This window comes from Rhinolophus sinicus, linkage group LG01, assembly GCF_036562045.2.
Source record: "Rhinolophus sinicus isolate RSC01 linkage group LG01, ASM3656204v1, whole genome shotgun sequence".
Taxonomy (NCBI): Eukaryota; Metazoa; Chordata; class Mammalia; order Chiroptera; family Rhinolophidae; genus Rhinolophus; species Rhinolophus sinicus.
Genome location: NC_133751.1, coordinates 63508121 through 63534750, shown reverse-complemented (window position 1 = coordinate 63534750; position 26630 = coordinate 63508121). Strand labels below are relative to the sequence as shown.

The window sequence follows — 26630 nt, the reverse complement described above, 5'->3', positions numbered from 1 at the left end:
TAGTACACAATCTTAGAGGGACTTCTTTAAGATGGGGTGGGGTTAAAGATGGGTGAAACGGGAAAGGATTAAGAAGTACAAATTGGTTGTTACACAGTAGTCATGGGAATGTAGGGTACAACATAAGGAATATAGTCAATAATATTGTAATAACTAGGTATGGTGCCCAGATAGGTACTAGATCTATCAGGGTGACAGAACGGGATGGGGTTGGGGCAGGATGAAAAAGGTGAAGGTATTAAGAAATACAAATTGGTAGTTAATACAGTATGGGGAATATAATCAACAATGCTGTAAAGATCATGTAAGGTGCCAGATGGGCACTGGACTTACCAGGGGGATCACTTCATAGACTGTTAAATGCTCTGTACACCTGATGCTAAAGTAGAATAATACTGAATGTCAACTATAATTAAATATATAGGTATAGATAGTCACAGGACGAGGAAAACAACATAGGAAAGATAGTCAATGGTATTGTAGCAGCTATGTAAGTTGTCAGAAGAGATGTAGCTTAGGGGGTGGTTGGTTTATCAGCTTATGAGGGGTTTAAATGTCTAACTATTATGTTGCTTTGTACACTTGAAACTAATAAAAAAAAAAAAAAAAGAGGCTCCTAGAGAATAGGTACAAGGCCTGACAACTACATTAGTGAACTTGGCACCGTGCACTTACATTGGCAGCGCTGTACAAGCAGCTCAGTAAGGTTTTATAACCTTGGTATATCAGTGTGTCACAGCCGTGTTCATATCGACATGTAGCGATATCTTGCTGAGTGACGTTCATTATTGTTGTTGAATGTTTAGGTGTGCCATCACAAGAATCTCTGAGCTTGAATTAGAGCAACGAACAAACATTAAGTTTCTTGTTAAACTTGGCAAGAGTGGAAGTGAAATCAGGTACATGTTAGTCCAAGTTTATGGGGATAATGCCATGAAGAAAATTGTAGTGTACAAATGGATTAAATGCTTTTCTGAGGGGAGAGAACGCGTCATTGAGGGAGAGAGGTCAGGGCGGCCAGCAACAAGCAGAACTGACAAAAACATTGCTAACATTTGCCAAATTGTGTGTCACAATCATTGCCTTATTGTGAGAAGCATAGCAGAACAAGTAAACATCGATAGAGAAACAGTCAGGAAAATCTTAACTGAAAATCTTGGCATGAGAAAGGTGTGTGCAAAAATGGTCCCGAAGGAGCTCTTGCATCACGACACTGCACCAGCTCACACGGCACTGTCTGTGAGGGAGTTTTTAGCCAGAAAACAAATAACTATATTGGAACACCCTCTCTACTCACCTGATCTGGCTCCCAGTGACTTCTTTACCTGAAGATAAAGAAAATATTGAAGACATTTGGATGACATTCAGGACATCAAGGATGATATGATGACAGCTCTGATGGCCATTCCAGAAAAGGTTCCAAAATTGCTTTGAAGGATGGACTAGGTGCTGGCATCAGTGCGTAGCTTCCCAAGGGGAGTACTTCAGAGGTGACTGTAGCAGTGAGGTGTGTAGCAGTTTTTCTAGGATGAGTTCATGGACTTAATTGTTGGGGGTTCACATATGAAGGACAAGGTGGGATAATCCTGGCCATCTGAGGAAGTTCCAAGAAGCGTTGGATCTGAGATACAGGTGAGTATTTCAAACCCTAAATTCCCAAAAGTGGAAACCATTTTTTAAAATTTTATATATTTTATCAAAAGGATATTCCCAACTTGAGGTAACATTTTGGGCAGTCATCTTGATGGCTAAAAAATATAAAAGAAAGTCCAAATTAAGAGAGAATTTAGGGCAAGTCTGACCATTTTTTGTACATGAAATATCAAGCAAATATTAAACACCAGCTATCACCAAACAATCAAACGTTATTGATCAAGGCACTCTTCTATGTGTGGGACAAACAAAGATGTATCATTTATGGCTGCTCTTCTCCTCAATAAGCCTTCAAGTCAGTAAAGAATATAAGACATGGCACATGAATGTAAACCCAAGCTGGAATGTGGTATGCTGGAGACACCATTGCCACAGCAGTTCAGAGGGAGAACTGCTTTAACTGGACAAGACAGCCACAGAAAGCTCTGTGTAAAAGACTGGATTCAGGGCTTAATCATTTAGTACAGTGAGTAAGTATTTGAAATGAAAAGAAAACAGGATAGGAAACTGAGAGTTTGCTGTGGGGAAAATATGTTAAGGCTGCCAAAGTGTCGTCAAAGAGACCTGAGCTTGATGTCCAGTTTAAGTCCTGGTTTTGTTCCTCATCTGTCTGACCTTAACAAATCACTTAACCTCTGGGAGCCGTGGGTCCCTCTCCCGTAAAGTCAAGATAGAAAGATCTTGTTCATAGACATTTTTATGAGACTAAAATGAATTAATGTTTTTGCAAAACATAAGCTGTTACATAATTCTCAGGTGTTATATTTTATCTTTTGTTTTTCAAGATAGCTCTGCAAGTCAAAATTGAACTGTTCATGGAGACTGTAAACCACCCTGTACCTGATATCAGTCTCTTGGAGTCCAGTGTTCCAATGTTTCTCCTATATGAAAAGACCTGAGGGTTTTAGGATAACACAAAATTGATATGTTAACAATGTGACTCACAAAAGCTGATGCTGTGTTAGGCTCCCCTAACAGAAAAAAAAACATTCCAGACCCCAAATAGTAATTATCCCATTGTATGTAGAATCAGTCAGAGCACATTAAAGTTTTGGACTCCATTGATACATAGTGTTTTACCTGTAGCTTCTGGAAACTTCCATTTGAAGAACAATGGAAAGAACTGAGAATGTTTAGACTGACGAGATCAACTGGAATGTGGAAAGTTAAAAGTTTTTAAGATTTTCTTGTAGGCAGTGGGGGCTTTTCTGAGTTTCTGAGTGGGAAAGTGACATAGAGAAGGAATTCTTCCTGACATTTGGCTCTGTGATTGGGTCAGTAGGATGATTCTGTTACTCAGAAGCAGAGGCTGTTACAGGGAGGATGTTACAGAGTTAGTACAGAGTGAATCTGTGCCCATCAGTCCTGAGGCTTACAGGGGAAAAGGGATGATTAGAATAAGGAGTTAGGCCGGGAATATTAGTTCAAGTTGAACTTAAAGTAGTGTTTTGTAGACAGTGAGAGACACGGAATTGGCAGAATAGCACAGCAAAGGAGAGGTTAGTAAGCAAACGGTATGTGGGTAGAGGAGAGACATGTCAATCATCTGTTTAGAGAAAACTGAATGAGGTTTTTGAGAAGGAGGAGGAGGAGAAGATCTTAAATTTGGTACCAAGGGGAAGAAAAGCCTGTGCCTCCTGATGCACATGCTGTCTCTGTCCCACATTGGTAGAGAAGAGCTAAAAGAGGCTACCTCCAGGTGTCCTGTTTAGCCGGATGCTTCTGCAGAGCCTATGGAGATGGGGGGATCTCTTCCATTTCCAGGCTCTCCCCATTCCTCCTGTTTTCTCTCCTTCTTGCAGCAAGTCCTTGAAGACAAACAATAAAAATTTAGACAGGTGAGTTTCCCTTAAATTGTGCTCATGTATTTCAGCAAGCATTGCGATTAGCTTAGAATAAGAGCAGCGGTTCTTAAACTGGGGGTGATATTCAACCCCCCACTTCCCAACATGGCACATTTTCAATGCTTGAAGACAGTTTTGGTTGTCACTACTGGGGCAAGGGTGCTATTGGCATAAAGTGAGTAGAGCGAGAGATGCTGCTAAACATCCTACAACGCACCGAATGACACCCTAAAATAACTATTCAGCCCCAAATGATCCTAGTACTAAGGATGAGAAACCGGAACCCTGAGGGGTATGGCTGGGCACTCTGTATTAGGAACATCCTTGAGCCATGCAGACATTTTTATCCTACCCATCAGGTGAGTTGTTCATAGCAAAGAGTCTCTAGTGATTTCCCTGAGTTTTGACAATTTTTATGCTTAAGGTTGGGAAAATCAGCAGATGTTGGTGTTCCAGTTTTCTCTGCTCAGTGTACAAGATTTCTACTGCAAGAAAGATTGGCTCCTTCATGGTGACTATGGCCTTAGCTCTGGCCTATCAGTTTCTCTTCATTTCATGTAGAGATTGAGGGTAGCATTTGTGTAAGGCCAAAATTTTAAACTCATAGGGAAAAATATCCTAGAGATCTCCTTTTTCCTCAACCACTCCTGATCTCTCATCCAAATATGTATTCTGAAGAACTGAGAGTTGGTAAAATCATTTGTAGCCATGTAGTTTCTCAACGTTATTAGTACATCTTACCCTCCTCTAAGAAAGTGATTCTTGCCCCCCATCTCATCATTTATGACTTTCCCCAATTCCAAATTAAAGATTAGAATATCACTTTGCATCAGAAATGTTTTCATATTAGTCAGCAAGCCTCAGTGTCTCCAAGAAAATATTACAACGTTAGGGGGGAAATAAAAGGACTAAATTAGAATGTGTCTTCAGGGGAGTGATTTCTTATCTCTGTAACTCCAGTGCCTAGTAGAATGTCAGGCACATAATAAGTATCCAAGAAATGTCTGTCCAGTGAATGAACAGAACTTGCTGATGCAAGTAAAGGAGACCCTAAAATTTTCATCGACTTCCAAAAATCTTGGAGAGATGCTAAACCATACTAATAGAGTTTGGGCTTCCAGGATGATAGTACGATAGCACTTACTTTGTAGGCGTTTGTAGATTCCTACAGCGGCCATAATCGCAGCCATTAAGATAACAAGCCAGGGCCAGGGCAGATTAAGAAAAGAAGAGTGTGGCTCAACTGTGGAGGAAAAAGAATAGCGTCAGCTCTAATGTGTCTCTGACGGCCTGATACCGATTGTATGCTTCTTATATTGACACAACTGTGAAGAGTATTTTTCACTTCTTTTACTGGTCAGCTCTCCAATATGCAGCTGATAGCATTTTCTTGCATAACTCTTCAATCAGACACATACTTGTGGGCAACTCATATCCAGATATCAGATACTGAATGTGAAAAACAAATTTTGGACTTTTGCATTTACTAAGTTGGCATAAAAAGGACTTTAAGGAGGTATTTTAAAAGCCATCATGTCTTCATATTCTCATTTTATAGTTGATATTACTATGTATTACTACTAATAATTAGTTGATGTCATGCTCTAGAAATGCCTTATTTTTTCTTATCCAGCTCTGTCATGCCTTCTTCCTTTCACTAAGCATGTTCCCTTACACACACACACACACCCCTCGCCCAGTAGTGCTTAAAGCTACAGGAGATGTTTTGCATTCATTTTCAGGTACACATTTTCCACCACCCAGCCTAGAGTTTCTGGGAGGGTAGAAGAGGCCCAGCAAAGGCTAAGAGTGGATGTGGCTTGGTATTAGTCCTGTGGCTTGGATCATCCTGGAGGAGAGCTCTGCAAACTGGCTATCGGCTGTACAACACAGGGAACGGAGAGAACTCGGGGACACTAGGAAGGGTGCAGGTGGGGAGGAGACAGGTGTGTGGGGGACTGCTCTCTGTCTCTCCTGCTCAGGAACGTCATTTATTCTTCCACCAGTTTGAGGAATAGTTAGCAACAACGTCTGGAGAAAGGACAGGAACACAAACTAAAAGGAATATTAGTAGCTCATCCTATTCTGATTTCTCTGGACTACCTTACAATAAATATTGAACATTCATGAACTTACTGTTTTTCATTTTACTGATTACCAAGGCTTGTGGATAAATTTTGAAAGCTGAAACCTTCTTCTTCTTGGACTTCTATGCTACCACATTCTTCTGTTTCTGTTTGTTGTGACTCAGTTTTCTTTGTAGGCTCTTCTTCCTCTTCTTGTCCTTTAAATGTTGTTGTGCCCCATGGTTCCATTAGCAATCCCCTTCTTTTCTCACTAGCCCCAGTCCTCCTGGGTGATCTCATCCACACCCAAGGTTTGAAACACTATCTGATTTCTAAATCTGTATATCATATTTCTCATCTCATTTCTGAGCTCCAGATTTGCATTTCCAGCTGCCAACTAGAAGGTTGGATGCCAGCATCTCCACTTGCTTAAAACGGAATTCACTATATTCCTTCCAAAGCAGATCTACCACTTACGTCCTCACATTTCAGTGAATGGCAATACCAGTAGTTATCTAAGTAAGAGTGAAGGCTTGCGTTTGTGCCCATTAGGCTCCCATGGACTTTCTATTCCATATTCAGAATATCTCTGCAGAATATCTCTCCCCCAAATCAGCAACTGCCTTAGTTCAGGTTTTTTTCATCTCCTATCTAGTAGCCTCTGTAGTGGTCTCTTTGCCTCAGGTTTCCTAGGCTCTAATAATTTCTACACGGTTTGCTATAGTATCCATTCTAAAATGCACATTTAGTCACAGTGCACCTATCACTTAGACACTAGGGCAAGTTGTTTTTCTCTTTTTCTCTAAAACACCAGATTACATGGAGACATCAGGTGATTACCAGGGTTGGCCTCTATAGACCAGAATGACATCCCAAATAACAAAGAAGCTCTTGCTATCATCCTGGGAGTCTAGAAGTTTCACAGGTTCCGACCCACACCTGGCTTCCTCTGAGAGGCCACTCCCATCCATCCTCAAGCCTCACTCAGCCTAGAGAGAGGATGTGTATTTAAGGGAAAGAAGAAGGAACCAGGAACAGCAAACTGGCTCTGTCATAATGCCTATTATGAGCCTGGTAATGCGCTACAGGGAAGAGACCCAGAATCCAAGTGCATAGTTATATAAGGACGTCAGCACATACAGCTTCTTAGACACCATGAGTGGTTCTCCCTGATTTACAGCCTTCTGCACACACATATGCCTTCCAGTACATCAAGGGTTAACACATTTGGCAGACTGACACTAAAAGAATCATAGATCAATCTATTAATAAATTTGGGGTTCTTTTTAGAGTGGGTATTTATACAGTAAAGCTTTACTTACACTGACTTGGAACTTTTCTATAAACTATACACCTAATTTATGTTTGCTTAAGCAGTCAGCCCTTGACCACCCACAACTGCCTTACTTGCTTTGACTCTAGATGATTTCTGCAGTCCAATCAATGAGATTTGAAGTATTTATACACTAAAGCTCTCCAACCATAGAGACAACACTAGCACCTCGCAGGATGCTAACCATGTGATAACTACTTAATTAAAGATTGAATGAAGGAACGAATAAACACATACACTTAATCATCTCCTCATTAATCACTGTGAATGTAGACCAAATACGTCAAAGAGCTAGTAGTTTGAATTAGACTGAAAAGGGATTCTGCTCACCCTTTGCATAAATGAAGATTTGAGAGAAGGCATAATAGGGAAAAGTTGATAAAGCTGGGCAGTCATCTTTAAATAATAGCTCCATCTTTTTATTTAAAGGGCTACGTTATATTTCCTATAAGTTAGCAAACTACACTACAGGGGTTGAACCTATTTTTTTAAATAAAATTTTCTTGGAACACAGCCATGTCCTTCATTTGATGTCTTGTCTGTGGCTGCTTTCATGCTCTCACAGCAGAACTGAGTTGTTGCGAGAGACCAAATGACCAACAAGACTAAAGTACTTATTCTCTGGCCCTCTTCCGAAAGGTTTTGCCAACCTCTGTCCTACATCATATATACCCATATCCCAAATATAAATAATATCCAAAATAAAATATGATTGAAGCTGCTATTACTGTGGACTGCTCCCCAACTTAAACATAAGCATCTAAAATTGGTTAAATAATGACACATTAAGTGAAAAGTAATGCTGAATTAATGCACTATCTTTATTATATGAGTCAAGACTCATTTTTATAAAATTTTGAGAATACATAAAGATGATAGGACTTTTGGACTATTGATAAAATCATCAAAATTTGGTTTATATTTGAATTAATTTTCCCAGGAAATTTTATCTCATTACCTATTGAGGGAAATAATTAAAGAACCACCTCAAGACAGAAAGATCTAGAGTAAATCATTCACTAGAATGAACTGCTAGAGTATCTAAATTGTCTCCTCTACTACAGGTAAAGACAAGAGGAAGACATAAGACATGCTATATACCTTATGTGCATATATTATACTCTACACTTACACACCACTGTATACCAAACTCAGTATATTGTTTCTTACTATGTAGTCACAAAATATATTGTTAGGAGTGGGACTGGCTGGCGGGTGGGGAAGAGGCCTGGTGGTTCTCCATATCATCAGCCATGAAAGTTAGACATGTATTTCAAGTAACTGAGTTCTCCTATAATAACCTATTATGACATGCATAAATTTACATAAACTCAAACTTTTCCATTTTATATTTTCAGATGATTTCACTTCTTGGGGAAAGAGAATCCTATCATTTTACTGCCTGTAGGGTAAAGTATTTGGTCACGGTATTTGCTCAAAATTGACATCTTTTTTCAGGCATTTTTTCAGGCAAGTAGCTTGTTATTCACCTTCTTCATCAGACGTGGCTCTGAATGAACCAGTAATTCTTTAAAGGCAATGTCACCCACAAAGGACAATGATTTAATACCATGGGACCATAGAGAGGGGATGCCCAAAAGAAACTGCCAAAGCCCTGAGGGCACTTTCAAAGAAGGTCAAATATTAGTGTTTTCAATAAGAACAATATTCTAAAAATAACTTCCTAAGATGACTTTTTGATGGATAGCATTTATTTGAACTCCAAATTTTAGAATGTTTTTTTAAAAAAGTCTAGTGACATTATAGTCACACCTTGTACAATGACCTTAATAAGTCACAATAACATTTTATCATAATTTTATTTGTGTGTCTAAAAAATACTACAAAAATACAAAGTCGACATGCATAATTCTAAAATGTATCTAGCAGTTATTTTCTTTTTAGATTCTCCATGGTAGAAACTCCCCAGAACAACGTCACTTACATTCTTTCCAGTTGAAGATCTGTGACACTGTTAAGTCTCCATACTTGACAAGACACATGAAGCTGTGGTTGTTTTTCACATTAAAATCCAGTTCACCGCTAATAGTGTAGAGCTCAGTTTCAGGATCTTGGGAGACTGATGTGTTGTTCACATTTAATTCTTTTCCATTTTCCAACCAGGAGAGGCAAGGCTTTGGAAAACCTCCAGAGGTTGAGCAAATTATCCTTTTGATATTAGGAGATGGATTTCCAAGGTCAGTTATACTAGGGACAGGGAAATCAGCTGAAGAAAGAACAAGGATATAAGTACATATCATTATACATCTATGTGTGTGGAGGGGGTATATTTTTAACAAAGTTTCTAGTTTTAATAAGAATGCGAAAATGAGATATAATTTATAACTTTCCATGTCATTAGTAGTTGTGTATAATCCAAAGACTAACTTTGATTTGAATTCGTTATAGCAATTTTTCATCACTTTTGATAGAGGTAGGAGGGCAATTATTAGAGAAAAGAAGTAGTTTCGTGTGAATAAATATTGACACAGTACTTGCATTTGTAAGAGGTGAAGAGAAAAATAATACACAATATTTATTGAGCTCTTAATGTTTGTTAGGTCTGTACATTGCCTCATTTTGTCTTTACAACAACCCTAGGAGGTAGGTTGTAGACTAAAAAAAGATCAAATATCAGTAATGTCATATCATTTAATTTAATACAATTTCCATTTTATCAATATCCAAGTTGAGGTTGGATCACAACCAATAAGTGACAGAACTGGCATTTGAATTCAAGTGTTTCAGATACCAAAGGCTTCCCTTCCCTTGCCTTCCTTTCTTTTACTTTGTTTTCTTTCCTTTCTTCCTGATATTTAAAGTACACAAAGTGGCTTTCTTTTACTTATCTATTTATTAATTCCTATTATAATGAACATCTATGAACCCTCCATCCGATTTGAGAACCAGAACATTGACAGTAACTTCTGGAAATTTACTTGTATGGTCTCACCAACTTGTCTCCTACTTCCCATACCTGAGGTAACCCCAGCCCTAACTTCTGTTTAGCACGCCTTTGCGTTTTCAAAAGTCGTCTTTCTATCAGGTAAACCTCTGTCCAAATTGTACATTTTTGAGCCTGTAATCTCAATCACTATCCTTTACTGCTCTCCTTGCTGTTCTGATATGCCTTCATAGGACAGAGGCCTTCCTGGGATTCCTCCTACATACTTCAGGCACCCTTTCTTTTGTATGTTTGCGCCCTAACAAGAGAGTAAAATATGAGGTTGGTGCAAAAGTAATTGCGGTTTTTGCAATTTTTAACCTGTTAAACCACAATTACTTTTGCACCAACCTAAACACCAAACAAAGCATAGTGAAATGACTGCAGAGAACACAGGAGAAAGTTCTCCTTACCTCTTCCTCACATGTTCTTAGCCTTGAAGAGTTCATACTTCTCAGCATGAATATGGGGAGCCAACCCCCCTATACTTCATTCCAGTTAGTTAGTTTTCTTTTTAGAATTCTGAGTTCCAAAGAGAGATGTAATATAGCAAAGTGGTCGTCAAGAGTAGGTTTTAAAACCAGGTTTGCCTTTTAATCCTGGGCCAATTACTTAATCACTTGCAGTCTTAGGTTACTCAACTGTGAGATGGGGATAACAATACCTACCTTCCAAGGTTGTAAGAATTAAATGACATCATTAATATAAACTATGGAGCACAGAGCCTGACACAAAGGAAGTTAGTTAATAGACTGATTTATGTGGGTCTTAAATTTGACCACTCTTAGATGAGTTCCCTTATTTAAATCATGTTGGCAGGTGAAAGTTCCAGGACTGCCTGGTAGTACTGTGAATAATAAAGTAAAGGGGAAGTTATGACAAGTGATTACAATTGCCAAGAAGGAAAAACTTGGATTTGGCTGGAAGTAAGTCACCTTTCTTTTTTGGATTAACCCTTTTCCTAAATTCTGCCATTTTTCCTGAGCCACTGTGGGGACAGAGTCCCAGAGAGCAGTTTCCAGGCTCTCAGCCTCATGTGGAAAGGTGCTGGCTCAGGTAGTAGATGGCCATCAGCTGTGACTAGCTGGCCATCAGCTGTAACCAGTGAGCCATTAGTCACTAATATAACTACCATGGCTAAGCTAGCAAACGCGGATTGCAGTTAGCAAGTGGGGTTGGTTAGTTGATTGGTTGGCGCAGATTGCGGCTCCCACTTCCTGTGTCTCCAACCCAGCCGCCAGCGAGAATACGGTGGTATGACTCCCCTATCTATGGCTCCATTGGTGTTCCTTTTTGGCCTCACCATACCCTGCGTTCTGGTGCGGAGAGTGGGACCAGAGACCCTGCATTACAGCCATTTTTAGTTGATATTATTATTTCCTATTCTTGCAATTTATCCTGTAAGATTAAATCATTATACTGGTAGCCAACATTAAGAATAGTCCCTTTGTTTCTTGTATTATCAGTATGTCATTTATTATAACCTAGAATAACATTTCCAAGTAACTCATATCCTAAATTATGATTCTTGTCCATTTCTGCACTTCGTTTCTCTGAGAAATAGCTAAACCACAAGAATACCACTAATACCAGGGATTGCATTAAAAACATCATCTTTTCAAAGTCTGACTTGGCTTAAACAGCTTCAGCTCTGTCTTCTATCCCTTCTATAAGGTGATCTGTTTAAAGTAACAGATCCTAAGGCCTTACAAGACTGTGAACCATCAAATAATTGCTCCTTTGTATCTCATTTTAATCAACTAACCCAAATTTTCACCACTCTTAATGAACGGGGGGGGGGGGATATTTTATTAGGAAAGGAAGAGGTACACAAAAGGAAAATATCAATTAACCTAGTTAATCTATTAACTAGTATCACTAGTTCCTCAAATGTACTTGTTAATGGAGGCTTTCATATATTGCTATGCTGATATATCATTTTGCAATCTTGGGCAAATGTAGAGAAACCAATTTGCCCCATTTAGCCTGAGATCTTCCCAGTTTTAGCACTGAAAACATTGTGTCTAAGGAAACCCTTCAGTCCTGGGAAACACGGGGCAGTTGGTCAGCCTAGCCAACTGAGAAATTGTTTCATTTCCTGCTTCATATGAAGTGATCCCCTCGATGAGTCTAGTACTCATTTAGCACCATACATAGTTATTACAGTATTATCTTTTATTAAGAGGTTTGGTTTCCATTAAAGGCTCAAGTACCCAGGGGGAAAAGAAATGTTTTTGAACTTCAAGTGTGAGGGACTGGCCCAGTGCTGTAATTTCTCAATAAGGGTTCAGGCTACATCAGTATCTTCTAGTACTATCACCTGTGAGTAAGTCAAAGTTCCTTTCTACACAAGAAATGCTTGCCCTTCACAATAGATGTATAAATTGGGCTTTGATTCATGAACTAATTTTTTTTCCTGTGGCAGACATAAATTATGCATTTAGTTCTGTAACATCTAACTTTATAGGAATGATTGTTGGATGAAACTTCAAATATACAATACATATAATAGTATAATAGCCATAATAATAGACATTCAAATACTACAAAGGGTGCCAAAAAAATGAATACACATTTTAAGAAAGGAAAACTGTATTAAAATTGTAATACTCAATATATACCAATAACACAAGATGAATACAAGTCATGCTTAACTTCTGCAATCACAAGAGGTGCTCCAAGTGGTTACCATCAGCGTCCAGACACTTCTGATTACAGCGAACTACTGCTTGAGCAACGTTGACCAAAGTGTCCACTTGTATACATTTTTTTGGCACCCCCAGTATTTGAAAAATGTTTATGTCTGCATTGTTCTCATACCTTTCAATATATTTTCGCAAGAATACACTATTACTGGATCAAGGGCAGTTACTAGTATAGCTACATCAAATCAAAGATGTTCCCTAATGCTTCAGAAGACACTTCAGGTCATTGTAGTGCCCCAGGATGATTGTCATAAACTTAGATTGCAAGAAATGCACACTACTAGATGGTTCCAGGACATCGTGAGAAATCAATTAGGGCTTATTGTAAAATTAGAGATTCACTTAACCCTAAGAAATAAAATGAGATACATCCCTCTTCAGAAAAATTTTCACTTAAATCAACAGGAGTATATTTTTAAGGGCATCAGAATCTGCAGGCTTATAGTAAGTCAGAAAATTCCACCCACCTCTAACTGACAACATCACGGAACTCAGGTGCTCCTTTTTGTAAGACCCTGTTTTATTCTTCTGAACGACACAGGTGTATTCGCCACTGTCCGACAGGCGCAGAGCCAGGATCACAATGGAAAGGTTATTAGAGATGTCAGTGAAGGTGCGGTTCTCATACTTGGGCCACACTTTCACCTTTCCAGATATGACAGCCAGCACCATTTCAGTATGTTTTTGCCAGTAGATGCGAGCTTTCATCAGTTCACCGGTTGAAATGTTGTAACCACAGGACAGTACGGCTACATCTTTCACTGACTTGGTCACCTTGGTAGTGCCTAAGGAGAGTCAGACAGAACAAGAGTTTATGTTTATTAAATATAGATTCCTGCACAAGTAGGAATTGGGAGCTGACAGAACTCAGAGCACTGTATCTAGTGACTAAGCATAATCAGAAAATTCAGTTTGGTTTTGATGGTTTTGATCTCCAGTGCTTTCTTTTGCCTTCATTTAAAAAATGTGGTTGGGCCAGCTGGGTGGCTCAGGTGGTTGGAGCGCTGTGCTCCTAATGCTAAGGTCGCTGGTTTGATTCCCACATGGGCCAGTGACTTGTGCCCTCTACAGCTAAGATTGTGAACAACAGCTCTCCTTGGAGCTGAGCTGCCATGTGCTGATGGCAGCTGACTAGAAATAACGGCCGCTTGAATGAACCAGAGTGGGAGTGGGGGTGGGGGGTGGGGTGGAAGAAGTGGGGAAGAAAATTGTGGTTAAAAAAAAATAACATAAAATTTACCACCTTAACTTTTTTTTTTTTAAGATTTTATTGGGAAAGGGGAACAGGACTTTATTGGTGAACAGTGTGTACTTCCAGGAGTTTTTTCCAAGTCAAGTTGTTGTCCTTGCAGTCTTAGTTGTGGAGGGCGCAGCTCAGCTCCAGGTCCAGTTGCCATTGCTAGTTGCAGGGGGCACAGCCCACCATCCCTTGCGGGAGTTGAACCGGCAACCTTGTGGTTGAGAGGACGCATTCCGACCAACTGAGCCATCTGGGAGGCAGCTCAGCTCAAGGTGCCGTGTTCAATTTTAGTTGCAGGGGGCGCTGCCCACCATCCCTTGTGGGAGTCGAGGAATCAAACTGGCAACCTTGTGGTTGAGAGCCCACTGGCCCATGTGGGAATCGAACCGGCAGCCTTCAGAGTTAGGAGCATGGAGCTCTAACCGCCTGAGCCACCGGCCATTTCCCCCACCTTAATTATTTTTAAGTGTACAGTTCAGACATGTTAAGTATATTCGCATTCGTGAAACAGATCTCCAGAACTTCTTCATCTTGCAAATCTGGAACTCTGTGCATATTAAACAACTCCCCTTGTTCTACCCTGGTAACCACCACTCAATGTTCTGTTTCTATGCATTTGACTACTTTAGATACTGCATATAAGTGGAATCATGCAGTATTTGTTTTTTGGTGACTGGCTTATTTCACTTAGCATTATCATCCCCAAGTTTCATCTATGTTTTAGCATGTCTCAGAATTTCCTTCCTATTTAAGGAATGATGATGATAATGAATAATAGTCTATTGTGTGCGTGTGTATATACATATATAATACATATATATATATATACATACATATATGTGTATGTATATATGTGTGTGTGTGTGTATATACATACACACACACACACACACACACACACCTATATACTGGGGATGTCAAAAAAATGTATACAAGTGGACACTTTGGTCACCGTTGCTCAAGCAGTAGTTTACCCAAATCAGAAGTGTCTGGACGCTGATGGTGACCACTTTGAGCACCTCTTGTAATTGCAGAAGTCAAATGTGACTTGTATTCACCTTTTGTTATTCGTATATATTGAGTATTACAATTTTAATACAGTTTTCCTTCCTTAAAATGTATATACATTTTTTTTGGCACCGTGTGTGTGTGTGTGTGTGTGTGTATGATATTTTCTTTATCCATTCATCTCTTTACAGACAATGAGGGGGAAGGTCCATGAGTCCTACAAGAAGGACTTTAGGAGACCTCACATATGCGCTCCAGCTGTGGGTTAGACATGTACTCAACCCCACGGGAGTATGGAAGTCACAGTTAAGAAATGTGAGCTCTTGAAGGGATTTTCATGATCATTCATTTTTACAGATTGTCTTATTCTACAGATGAGGAAACCAGGCTGTGGAAAGGAAACTGCCCCAGTTTTATACTTTCTAGCCCAAGCTTTACAGGCCACTCTTCTTATTTACTGATTTCCCCAATGTTAGGCCCCAGTTCTAGGGTAAGAGAACAACACTGCCCGCACCCCAGCCAAGCCCCATCACTGAGCTCTTTTGCTTTGAGAAACAGTCCTTTTCCTTCCAGGCTGGATTGACCCCATGACTTTAGACTGAAATGACCCCCCTCATCCCCCTCAGATAAGGCCTCTGTTATGCTTCTGGACCATGTCTTCCCTTTTCAGCTACCCTAAACAGATCTGTGTCCTCTCTTTATCCCTCTTAGTCGTCTGCAATCCACACAACAGTTGCCCTACAACCTAGTTTTCCTGAAGGGCACCCATTTAAAACATTCTGCGCATTTTTCCATCAGCATATACTAGAAATACCAACATTTCAGCATCTAAACTCCATCTTTTTGTTATCTCCTGAGCACTGATCAGTTGCACCAAAATCCCTTGTCAGACTATATTTTCTGATTTTTCATTCAGAAGTCATGGTCACTTTTCCTGTGCTGTGCTTCACCTAAAAGCAGAATCCCTCTGGGTGGTGAACACACAATGTGATATATAGATTATTTAATACAGAATTGTACACCTGAAACCTATGTAATTTTACTAACCATTCACACCCCAATAAACCTGAATTTAAAAAAAAAAACTTAAAAAAAAAACTTTAAAAAAAATTTAAAAAGAGCCCTAAGCTTTTTCACAACGGCTCCCCATGTCAATGCTACCATGCTGTGCCTTCCCCACCCAATAGCCCCTGGACCCACACAGAGTCCCTGGGGGAGGCCCGTGTCTAGGGGTTTCATTTCCAGGCCCTCTCTCTTCTTGGACAGCAGGATCATGGGGCACTAGCACCATCCATCCCACCAACCCTTCCTTCTTCAGGCCTCCATCAGACTGCCTATGGCCCCACCACAGCATTTAGGAAGAGAGTTTTGTGATGGTGGGTATTTTTGTAGCAGTGTGAGGTAACTCAGAATGATCTAAGGCACCTTTTTAGGCAATTGTGCGGAATATTGCCAATCCCAGATTTAGGGGCTATAAGTGAAAAGGGGAAAGAAATGAAAAGATATACTTGAGGGGAACATATAATAACTAAATAACCAGAACTCTCTTTTAGAAAGAGCGCATATTATGGATTCCAACTGCCTTGAGTTTTAGACCCAGCTCAGCCATTTGCTGATTAATCTGTTTCCTTATCTGTAGAAAGAGTATGATGCCTACCTCTCAGGATCATTGTAAAATCAAACTCAATTAAATGATATAAATGGAAAAGTCCCTAGTACATAGCAGAGCTTCTGTAAGAGTTTCCTTCTCTCTCTCTCTCTCTCTCTCTCTCCCCCTTCTCTCCCTCCAGCTCCTACCCTCTGGTCCCTTTCATCTCACTCAGGTGTTATGTTAGATACAGAGGACTCTGGTCTTGTTACGCACCAGACAGACATCATGACAGAAAGCAGCTCACTCATTCAGGTTTCTAGATAATAGGGTCTTTCCCTATGATCTGTTTGTTCCAACCAAAAAAAACCCCAATATTTCTAATGGATTTTGATGTGGCAAAAGAGAAATCTTAACTGAAAGTGAGTTAACTTTTTAAAATTAAATTTATTGAGGTAACATTGGTTAATAACATTATATAAATTTCAGGTGGACAACTTTATAATACCACAGCTGTACACTCTATTGTGTACTCACCACCCAAAGTCTAGTCTCCTTCTGTCACTATATATTTGACCCCCTTTACCCTCTTCATCCTCCCCCGATCTCTCTTCCCCTCTGGTAACTGCCATTCTGTTGTCTGTATTTCTGTTGTTTGTTCATTTGTGGGTTTTTTTTTTTTTTTATATCCCACATATGAATGAAATAGGATTCTTGTCCTTTTCCATCTGACTTATTTCACTTAGCATAATAATCTCAAAATTCATTCATGTTGTTGCAAATGGCAATATTTCCATTGTATATATCCAGTCATCTGTTGATGAGCACTTAGGTTGTTTCCATGTCTTAGCTATTGTAAATAATGCTGCAATGAACATAGAGGTACGCATATCTTTACAAATAAGTGTTTTCAAATTTTTAGGGTAGATTCCCAGAAGAGAGATTGCTGGATCATATGGTAGCTCTTTGTCCTCTTTCTTCTCCTTCTGGAACATTTCTACATTTCTGTCTTCGAGCTCAGTAAGTCTCTCTTCCATCTATATGCTCTATTTCTGATGCTCTGTGATGCTTTCCTCTTCTCATTTATTGAGTTCTTCAGCTCAATATTTCTGTTTGGTTCTTTTTTATAGTTTCAATTTCAAATTTTGGTAAAGTGCTCCTTTTGTTCATTAATTTTGTCACTGAGTTCACTGAACAACCTTTCTGAGATTTCTTATATTTCATTGAATTTCTTTATAACTGCAATCTTAAATTCTCTGTCATTTAAATTGAGTCTTCTATGACTTTGAGTTTGGTTTCTGGAGACTTTCATTTTCTTTCTATGAGCCCATATTATCTTGGTTGTTCATGGTACTCGGTGGATTGTTTCTCTACCTGTGCTTCTGAGAAAGTGAATGCTTTTCTTGTTTAGATACTGTTTTGCTCTTAACAGTTCAGTAGGTTGATAGGTAGGTTACTTTCTTTTCTTTTCCAGTAGATGGTGTTATAATGTAAGTTTTTGTTCTCTTACCCTTGGCATCACTTAGGTTGAGGAAAATGCCACTTGCCCACTGGAGTGCTGGTGTCCCCCTCTGTGACCAGCTCATCTCAGTTACAGGGTACCACCACCAGGTGGGGGATTATGGTGGGTAGTAGAGAACCAGTTTTTCAAGTACCCAGTGCTGCCTCCTTGTTACTAACGGCCTGGCTCCACTGTGTTGTTGGAGCACTCTCCACTACCTCTGCTGGGCTCTGTGGTTATGGGTGAGGCAAGGGAGACAAGCTCATGATTTGCAGCTCTGCCTTCCTGTCAATGGCTGCTCACACTACTGTGCTGTTTAAGCATCCCATCCACCTCTACTGGACTCTACTGTGGTGAGGATGGGGAAACAGAGCTGCCCTCACAGGGAGGGCCACTGCCTCTGCCCTTCGTATTAGCCAGGCTGCAGTATGAGGGCTGCAGACCGACTTTTCCACCATTACAAGGCTCGCTGGAGCTGTGTGTGTGTGGGGGGGAGGGATGCTGAACTGCGTCTTCAGCCACTGTTCCTGTCTTTCCCCCACCCCACCTTTCCTATTCATTCCAATACACCCACTGTCAGATGCGTGGATCTCTCAAGTGACTTTGTGTTGAGCAGGGGATCCTTTGTTGAGTTTTAATTGTCTGACTTGTACATTTAAGGTGAGAAATGAAGGGATCTTCTCACTCTGCCATGATGCTGATGTCACCAGAGTGAGTTCATTTCAGTGATGATTCTGAAGGAATTTTTGTCCAGCTATCAGAGGAGAAGCGTAGGTGTCTCTGAACATCAGTGACACACTTTGTGAGGTCCCCTTCATGCTGAGGAAGAATGAGACTGAAAAGAGGAACCAAAAATCTTCTGGGCAATTTGGAAATTCCCACTGGGACTGGCTTCCATACTTAGGCCCCTGCGCTAGAGACTGGATTTTAATGAGGCCCCACGTAACTTGTATGTAAAATTAAAGTGTGACCAGCACTGGTATAGGTCATGTCATTCCCCTGTTTAAAACCCTTCCATGGCTTCTCAGTTCCCTCCAAATAATATGCAGATTCCTGCCTGTGGTTTTTAAGCCTTTATGGAGTCTGGTCCTTGCCTCCTCCCCCATCTTCACTTCCTTGCTCCCTGGTTTCTCTCACATGCTGCTCCTTTCACCTTTTCCCAGTTCACTCTCACCACTTTCCCCTCTGGCAGGAAAAGACAATGTTTGTTGGTCATACATTCAATTGTGTGATTACTTGATTAATTTTTATCTTCTTCCTAACAACCATAAACTCCATGAAGGCAAAGCCATGTCAATTTTGCTCACAACTTGTCCCCAGGACCAAAAAAAGTGTCTTGTACATAGGAGATGCTCAATGTTTGTTGAATTAATAAATGATTAAACAAAAGAATGAACACTTGTGCCAGATTCATCCTTACCTTTGTGCCTTTGTCCACACTGTTGTCCCACCCAGGATTCTCTTGCCATCACCCATCCTCTACCATAAAGCCTATCCAGCTGCCCCAGCCAACCCTAGTCCGCCTTCCCAGGTCTTGGACTCTTACAGGTACTTCACTGCTCTTCACTTGCTTGTGAATTAGTTTTGCCTTCTCCAACTAACATATTCAAAGCTTTTTGAGGGCAGGAATCCCAGGCTCAGTTTTTAAGGGCCACCCAGTGCACAATTCAGACATAAGCTCATGGGTTCATTTGTGACTTAGTCCAGCAACAATAAAATCTAGATGTAGCTATAGAACAAAGTGCTTTCCCAAATATCTTTAGCTCAAAATATCATCTTCCATTTGCCTATGACTAATTTTCTGGCATAAAGCCTTGGTTCTTTATCTCTCTCTCTCTCTGTCTCTCTCTAATACACACACACACACACACACACACACACACACACACTCTTCCAGGAAGCCTGTATTAATTTCCTTCTAAATATTTTTAAACTCATTTAGACTCACCAGAAGAAGTTTGAGAGTGCGCCCCCAACTTCCCAGAAGAAAATTACAACTGTTAGAAATGTAATATAACTGTCAAAGATATACAAAATAGTCAAGTCATCTGTGCGCCCCAACTCCTCTTCCATTCTCTCTACCTCCTTCCCTACACCTTAGATATTTTGGGCAATGCCTGCAGTGCAGACATTTGTAAATAAGCAGCTCTTAAGACAAGGGCCTTTAATATTTGGCTCTTTGTAGACTGGCAAACTGTGCTAGAGCCAAAGCCTTCTCTTTATTGTAAAGAAACCGATACTATACTGCTCAGCAGAAAGCAAATCTTTTGTTTTGGTTTTAAAAATATAGTCAGAACCATTCTATTGGCAGGATGGACCCCACCCTTCCTCATAGCCCCTTAAGTCCAGCCCCTGAGCTGAAATAAAAGCCTCCGGAAGTCAGAACACATATGAAATACCTATGTTTTAGTAAGTTAAAAATAACTGAAAATGTAATTTTGTGTTAAATCTGATTCCACTAAATGTCAGATGCCAGTGTTGGCCAAGGGCACCAGTGCCTAAAGCATAAAGATAACTATTAAGAGAAAAACCTAACATTAAGAAGATTATATGTCTCACCCATTTTCTTTTCTCCTGTCAAATTTGAAAGATCATCAATGCTTAATTTTAGAAGCAGAGCACTTTAGCTGTAATGTCTCATAGAGATCTAGTCTGGGAATCAGAGCCTTAGGCCAACGCCCTTCGCACATTACAAAATGTAAACGAGCATCCAGTGTTCATGGAAGAGACCACAGTTCTAAGCTGGATTTCTGAAACAACACTGTCCCACCTTCCCATTAAGGTCTGGATTCTGGAGCTAACTTGACTTGCTGTGCTATCCAGGGCAGGTTCTTTAATCTCTTGGACCTGCTTTCTCCTCCATAAAATGGATGGAAATATTCCTAAGGTCACTTCCCGCTGGCAGGATGACAAAAGGGGGCAGCACTGAGAGAACCATCTCCTTTCTCTAAACCCTGAAACTCAGTCAAATTCCTGGATCTTGCTTACCTGAACAGTAGTGAAGAAGACCAGCCAGCACCAATAGCTGAAAGAACTTGAGGTATGAGCCCTGGGGTGGTTTTAGTGTTTGATCCATGGCGGCTGCTGCTCACAATGGAAAACGAAAGCAAACACTTTCACACCACGTGAGACCTGCGCGCCTTCCAGCATGCACCGGGCTGGGGCAGAAGACAGTTCAGTTGCCCACACAGAGGGTTTTCCCGTTATGTTTGCAAAACACACCGAAGAGAAGCTGATGGTGTACGTAAGTCTCCAAACTCCTGAATATGAAAGATACTGGATTTACTTTAACAACCTGAAAAATAAAGAAAATAATAGCTCTGATGATGATTGTCCAATTGTCTTGAGAAGCCATAGCCTCCTGTGGGAATAAAATCCCTGAGAGGGCCCCTTGGAGGGCTAGTATAGGTCTTGGAGGTAGGCTTGATCATAAGTTTGTTTAAAAAGCAGTCAAGTTGTTGGTAACTAGTTCTACCAAGCTATCCCATATTAAGATAATGGTAAATGTACTTACTTGCTGAAGAACAATTACTGTTTCTTCTCTTGTGTTAAAAATCAAAGTAGGAGGCCACACTTCTAAGATGTTCCTTTCTGGCTTTCTCCAAAATAATGGCAAATTGCTCGCGTAATATATCACAGAGGTGGCATTCCCCTTTCAACTTCCTCTTTTTTTTTTTTTGAATTTTTTTCAGTTAAGTTATCATTCAGTATCATTTTATATTCGTTTCAGTTGTACAGCATAGTGGTTAGACATTTATATAATTTATGCAGTGATTCCCCTGATTAGTAGTCCCATGGCACTATACATAGTTGTTGCAACATTAATGACTATATTTTCTATGCTATACTTTACATCCCCGTGACTATTTTGTAACTACCAATTTGTATTTCTTAATCCCTTCATCTTTTTCACCCAGCTCCCCGAACCCCCACCCCTCTGGCAACCATCAGTTTGTTCTCTGTATCTATGAGTCTGTTTCCATTTTGTTTGTTCATTTATTTTGTTGTTTATCCACATATAAGTGAGATCATTTGGTGTTTGTCTTTCTCAGTGTGACTTATTTCACTTAGCATAATGTTGTAAATGGTAAGATTTCAATTTTTTCAGGGCTGAGTAATATTGCATGGTATATATGTACCATCTCCTCTTTATCCAATCGTCTATTGATGGGCACTTAGGTTGCTTCCATATCTTCGCTATTGTAAATAGTGCTGCAATAAACATAGGGGTGCATATATCTTTTCGAATTAGTGTTTTCGATTTCTTCAGATAAATACTCAGAAGTAGAATTGCTGTGTCATAATTTTTAATTTTTAATCTTTTGAGGAACCTCTACGCCGTTTTCCACAGTGGCTGCACCAATTTGCAATTTCACCAACAACAGTTCATGAGGGTTCCTTTTTCTGTACATCCTCCCAACACTTGTTGATTTATTGATGGTAGCCAACCTGACAGGTGTGAGGTGCTACCTCACTGTGGTTTTAATTGGCATTTTTCTGGTGATTAGTGATGTTGAGCATCTTTTCATATGTCTGTTGGCCATGTGTATGTCTTCTTTGGAGAAATGTCTATTCAGGTCCACTGCCAATTTTTCAATTGGATTGTTTGGTTTTTTTAGTGTTAAGTTGTATGAGGTTTTTATAAATTTTGGATATTAGTCCCTTATCAGATGCATCATTGGCAAATTCCTTCTCCCATTCAGGAAGTTGTCTTTTTGTTTTGTTGATAGTTTCCCTTGCTGTGCAAAAACATTTTAGTTAGATGTAGTCCCATTTATTCATGTTTTTCTTTTATTCCCCTTGCCCAAAGAGATACAAAAATATCACTAAGGACAATATCAGAGAGTTTACTGCCTATATTTTCTTTTACGAGTTTTATGGTTTCAGGTCTTACATTTAAGCATTTAATTCATTTTGAGTTTATTCTTGTATATGGTGTAAGAAGGTAGTCCAGTTTCACTTTTCTACATGTATCTGTCCAGTTTTCCCAACACCATTTGTTGAAGAGAATGTCTACCCAATTGTATATTCTTGCCTCCTTAGTCATAGATTAAATGACCATATAGGCGTGGGTTTATTCCTGGGTTCTCTATTCTGTTAGATTGATTTACTCATATGTATCTGTTTTTATGCCAGTATCATGCTGTTTTGATTACTATAGCCTTGAAGTATAGTTTAATATCGGGCAGAGAGATAACTCCAATTTTGTTCTTGTTTCTCAAGATTGCTTTGGCTATTAGTGGTCTTTTGTGGTTCCATACAAAATTTAAGATTATTTGTTCTAGTTCTGTGGAATATGCCATTGGTATTTTGCTAGGGATTGCATTAATCTACAGATTGCTTTGGGTATTATGGACATTTTAACAATGTTAATTCTTCCTATCCATGAGCACAGTATATGCTTCTATTTATTTGTATCTTCTTCAACTTCTTCCCTCCTCTTGAATTTTTTGGAATAGTTTGAGAAGGATAGGTGTTAATTCTTCTTTGAATGTTTGGTAAAATTCACCTGTGAAGCCACCTGGCCCAGGACTTTTGTTTATTGAGAGTTTTTTGATTACTGTATCGATATCATTAGTAGTAATCAGTTGGTTCAGATTTTCTGTTTTTTCTTGATTTGGTCTTGGAAATTTGTATGTTTCTGGGAATTTATCCATTTCTTCCAGATTGTCTATTTGTTGGCATATAATTGTTCATAATATTTTCTTATGCTCCTTTGTATTTATGTAGTGTCAGTTGTCACTTCTCCTTCATTTCTGATTTTCTTTATTTGGGTCCTCTCTCTTTTTTCTTGATGAGTCTGGCTAATGGTTTATCAATTTTGTTTATCTTTTCAAAGAACCAGCATTTAGTTTTGTTTATCTTTTGTATTGTTTTTTTAGACTCTATTCAGTTTAGTTCTACTCTGATTTTTATTATTCCCTTCCTTCTACTCACTTTGGGCTTTGTTTGCTGAACTTTTTCTAGTTCCTTTAAGTGTAAGGTTATATTTTTTATTTGAGATTTTTCTCGTTTCTTTAGGTTGGCCTGCATTGCTATGAATTTCACTCTTACGACTGCTTTTGCTGTGTCCCATAGATTTTGGGTCATTTTGTTTTTATTTGTCTCAAGGTATCTTTTGATTTCTTCCTTGATCTCATTTTTAACCCATTCACTGTTTAGTAGCATGTTATTCAGCCTCCATGTGTTTGTGTGTTTTTCAGTTTTTTTCTTGTAATTTACTTCTAGTTTCATACCATTATGGTCAGAGAAGATACTTGATATGATTTCAGTCTTCTTAAATTTATTGAGACTTGTTTTGTGGCATAACATGTGATCTATCTTGGAAAATGTTCCATGAGCACTTAAAGAATGTATACTCTGCTGCTTTTGGATGAAATGCTCTAAAAATATCAAATAAATCCATCTGTGTTAGTGTGTTATTTAAGGCCACTGTTTCCTTGTTAATTTTCTGTCTGGAATATCTGTCCATTGGTGTCAATGGGGTGTTAAAGTCCCCTACTATGATTGTATTATTGTCAATCTCTTCTTTTTAGTCAGTCAATATTTGCTTTATATATTTACATATTCCTATGTTGGGTGCATAAGTGTTTATAAGGATTATATCCTCTTGATAGATTGATCGCTTTATCATTATGTAATGTTCCCCTTTGTCTCTTATTATCGCCTTTGTTTTAACGTCTATTTTCTCTGATATAAGCATTGCTATCCCAGTCTTTTTAAAAAATTTCCATTCACATGAAATATCTTTTTCTGTCCCTTTACTTTCAGTCTGTGTGTGTTTTTTGACCTGAAGTGGGTCTCTTGTGGACAGTATATGTATGGGTCATGTTTTCTTATCCATTCTGCCACCCTATGTCTTTTGATTGGAGCATTTAATCCATTTATATTTAAAGTGATTATTGATAGGTATTATTGCCATTTTGTTATTCATATTTATGTTCTCCCCCCACACACACTTCTTCTTAAAGGGACTTCTTTAAGAAGAAAATTAAAGGGACTTCTTTAAGAGGAAGTGGGGGGGAGGAAGAATTTCTTGAAATACTAGTTTGGGGATAATGAACTCCTTTAGCTTTTCTTGTCTGGAAAGCTCTTTATTTGTCCCTCAATTCTAAATGATAGCTTTGCTTGGTAAAGTAATCTTGGTTGTAGGTCCTTACTCTTCATCACTTTGAATATTTTGTGCCAATTCTTTCTTGCCAGCAAAGTTTCTGTTGAGAAATCAGCTACCAATCATATGGGAGCTCTCTTGTAGGTAACTAACTGCCTTTTTCTTGCTGCTTTTAGGACTCTGTCTTTAACATTTGCCATTTTAATTATAATGTGTCTTGGTGTGGGCCTGTTTGGGTTCATCTTTTTGGTACTTTCTGCTCTTTCTAGGCTTGTGTGCCTATTTCCTTCACCAGGTTAGAAAAGTTTTCTGTCATTATTTTCAAATAGGTTCTCAATTCCTTGATTTCTCTCTTCTCCTTCTGGTACCCCTATGATGCAAATATTATGCTTGATGTTGTCCCAGAGATCTCTTAAAATATCCTCATTTTTAAAAATTATTTTTTCTTTTCACTCTCCCGATTGGGTGTTTTATGCTAGCTTGTCTTCCAAATCGCTGATTCAATCTTCTGCTTCATCTCTCTGCTGGTGATTCCTTGTAGTGCAGTCTTCATTTCAGTTATTATAGTCTTCACTTCTAACTGGTTCATCTTTATGGTTTCTATGCAATTTAAAATAAGAATCAGATTAAGACTAGATTTAAAAAAAGATGTTGAAGTACACATACAATTAAACTGGAAAAAGTGAAAAGCAAGACAAGCAAGGAATATTTGAATGTTGCATAAGTGAAATATTTTAAAATAAAATTCCATGTGGATAAAAATTATAATTAATGCAACATTTATATACATGAGAAAAATGAGGAAAGATGGTCTTTTATCACCTCTTTCTTGGGAAGATGACTAAACTAAAGCTATTGACTCCAAATTGCAGAAAGTATTTCTCTCTGTCATTTTCCAACAAATAGAAAAACTTTCTTAGCTAAGGCTGTGTAATAAATTTTTTGTTGTGCCTTGCATTTTAAACATTAGGTCTCCAAAATTGCATTTAAAATCCAGTAGTTCTATGTATGTGGGCGATCAAGTGGTAAAGGCAAAGAGGAATATAAGCTCTCAGTATCCTCATTGCCTCTACAGTTCCTGGCACAGTATAATCACTTGAGAAATATTTTCTGAAAGAATGAATGAATGAGTGAATGAATGAATACAAAATTCAAATGCTAACAGTTCAGACAAAAAACTCCAAATATCAGGGTGTAATCTAGTTGCTGCTGAGTCTGAATTGCACGCTCATTCTTTAAGTGAAGGACAAATAAAGCACTCAGATGAATCTGGAGACCATTGTGCCCATCTATACGCCATCACTTTGTACCACTTGATGCTTCTTCATGTCATCCATGTCCTAGTGAGTGGTGTTTGGTCATAGGCAGGATTTCAGGTATAGCTTATTAAATCACTCACATGATCTTATATTTGCTTTTGTATTGATTAGTGTTTTCTGAACTTTTTTCATTAGTTTCAGGTGTACAAAACAACATAATGATTAGACATTTACACCCCTCACAAAGTGATGACCCCACCAAGCCTACTACATAACTATTCTAATACCATTGACTTTACATCCCGTGACCATATATATATATATATATATATATATATATATATATATATTTAATTATAGTTGACATTCAATATTATT

The 26630-nt window shown here is 38.9% G+C and overlaps 1 protein-coding gene across 4 annotated transcripts in view; it reads right to left on the bottom strand.

Moving 5' to 3' along the window:
- Positions 1 to 24735, bottom strand: part of CD80 (CD80 molecule) — a 37026-nt gene extending 12291 nt beyond the window's left edge. For 2 of the 4 annotated variants that reach the window (XR_012496038.1, XR_012496039.1), the window contains exons 1-7: positions 21397 to 24734; positions 20871 to 21177; positions 13013 to 13330; positions 8842 to 9123; positions 4642 to 4740; positions 3347 to 3461; positions 1298 to 1748 (exon numbers count right to left, since the gene is read on the bottom strand). Coding sequence is in view for 1 of the 4 variants with exons in the window: in XM_074331531.1 (XP_074187632.1) it covers positions 3385 to 3461; positions 4642 to 4740; positions 8842 to 9123; positions 13013 to 13330; positions 20871 to 20958 (864 nt within the window). In the remaining 3 variants the exon portion in view is untranslated. Of the gene's footprint in view, positions 1 to 1297; positions 1749 to 2493; positions 2549 to 3251; positions 3462 to 4641; positions 4741 to 8841; positions 9124 to 13012; positions 13331 to 20870; positions 21178 to 21396 lie in introns of those variants that run through there. The other 2 variants (XR_002137200.2, XM_074331531.1) reach the window with 2 other exon arrangements.
- Positions 24736 to 26630: the final 1895 nt, after the last annotated feature.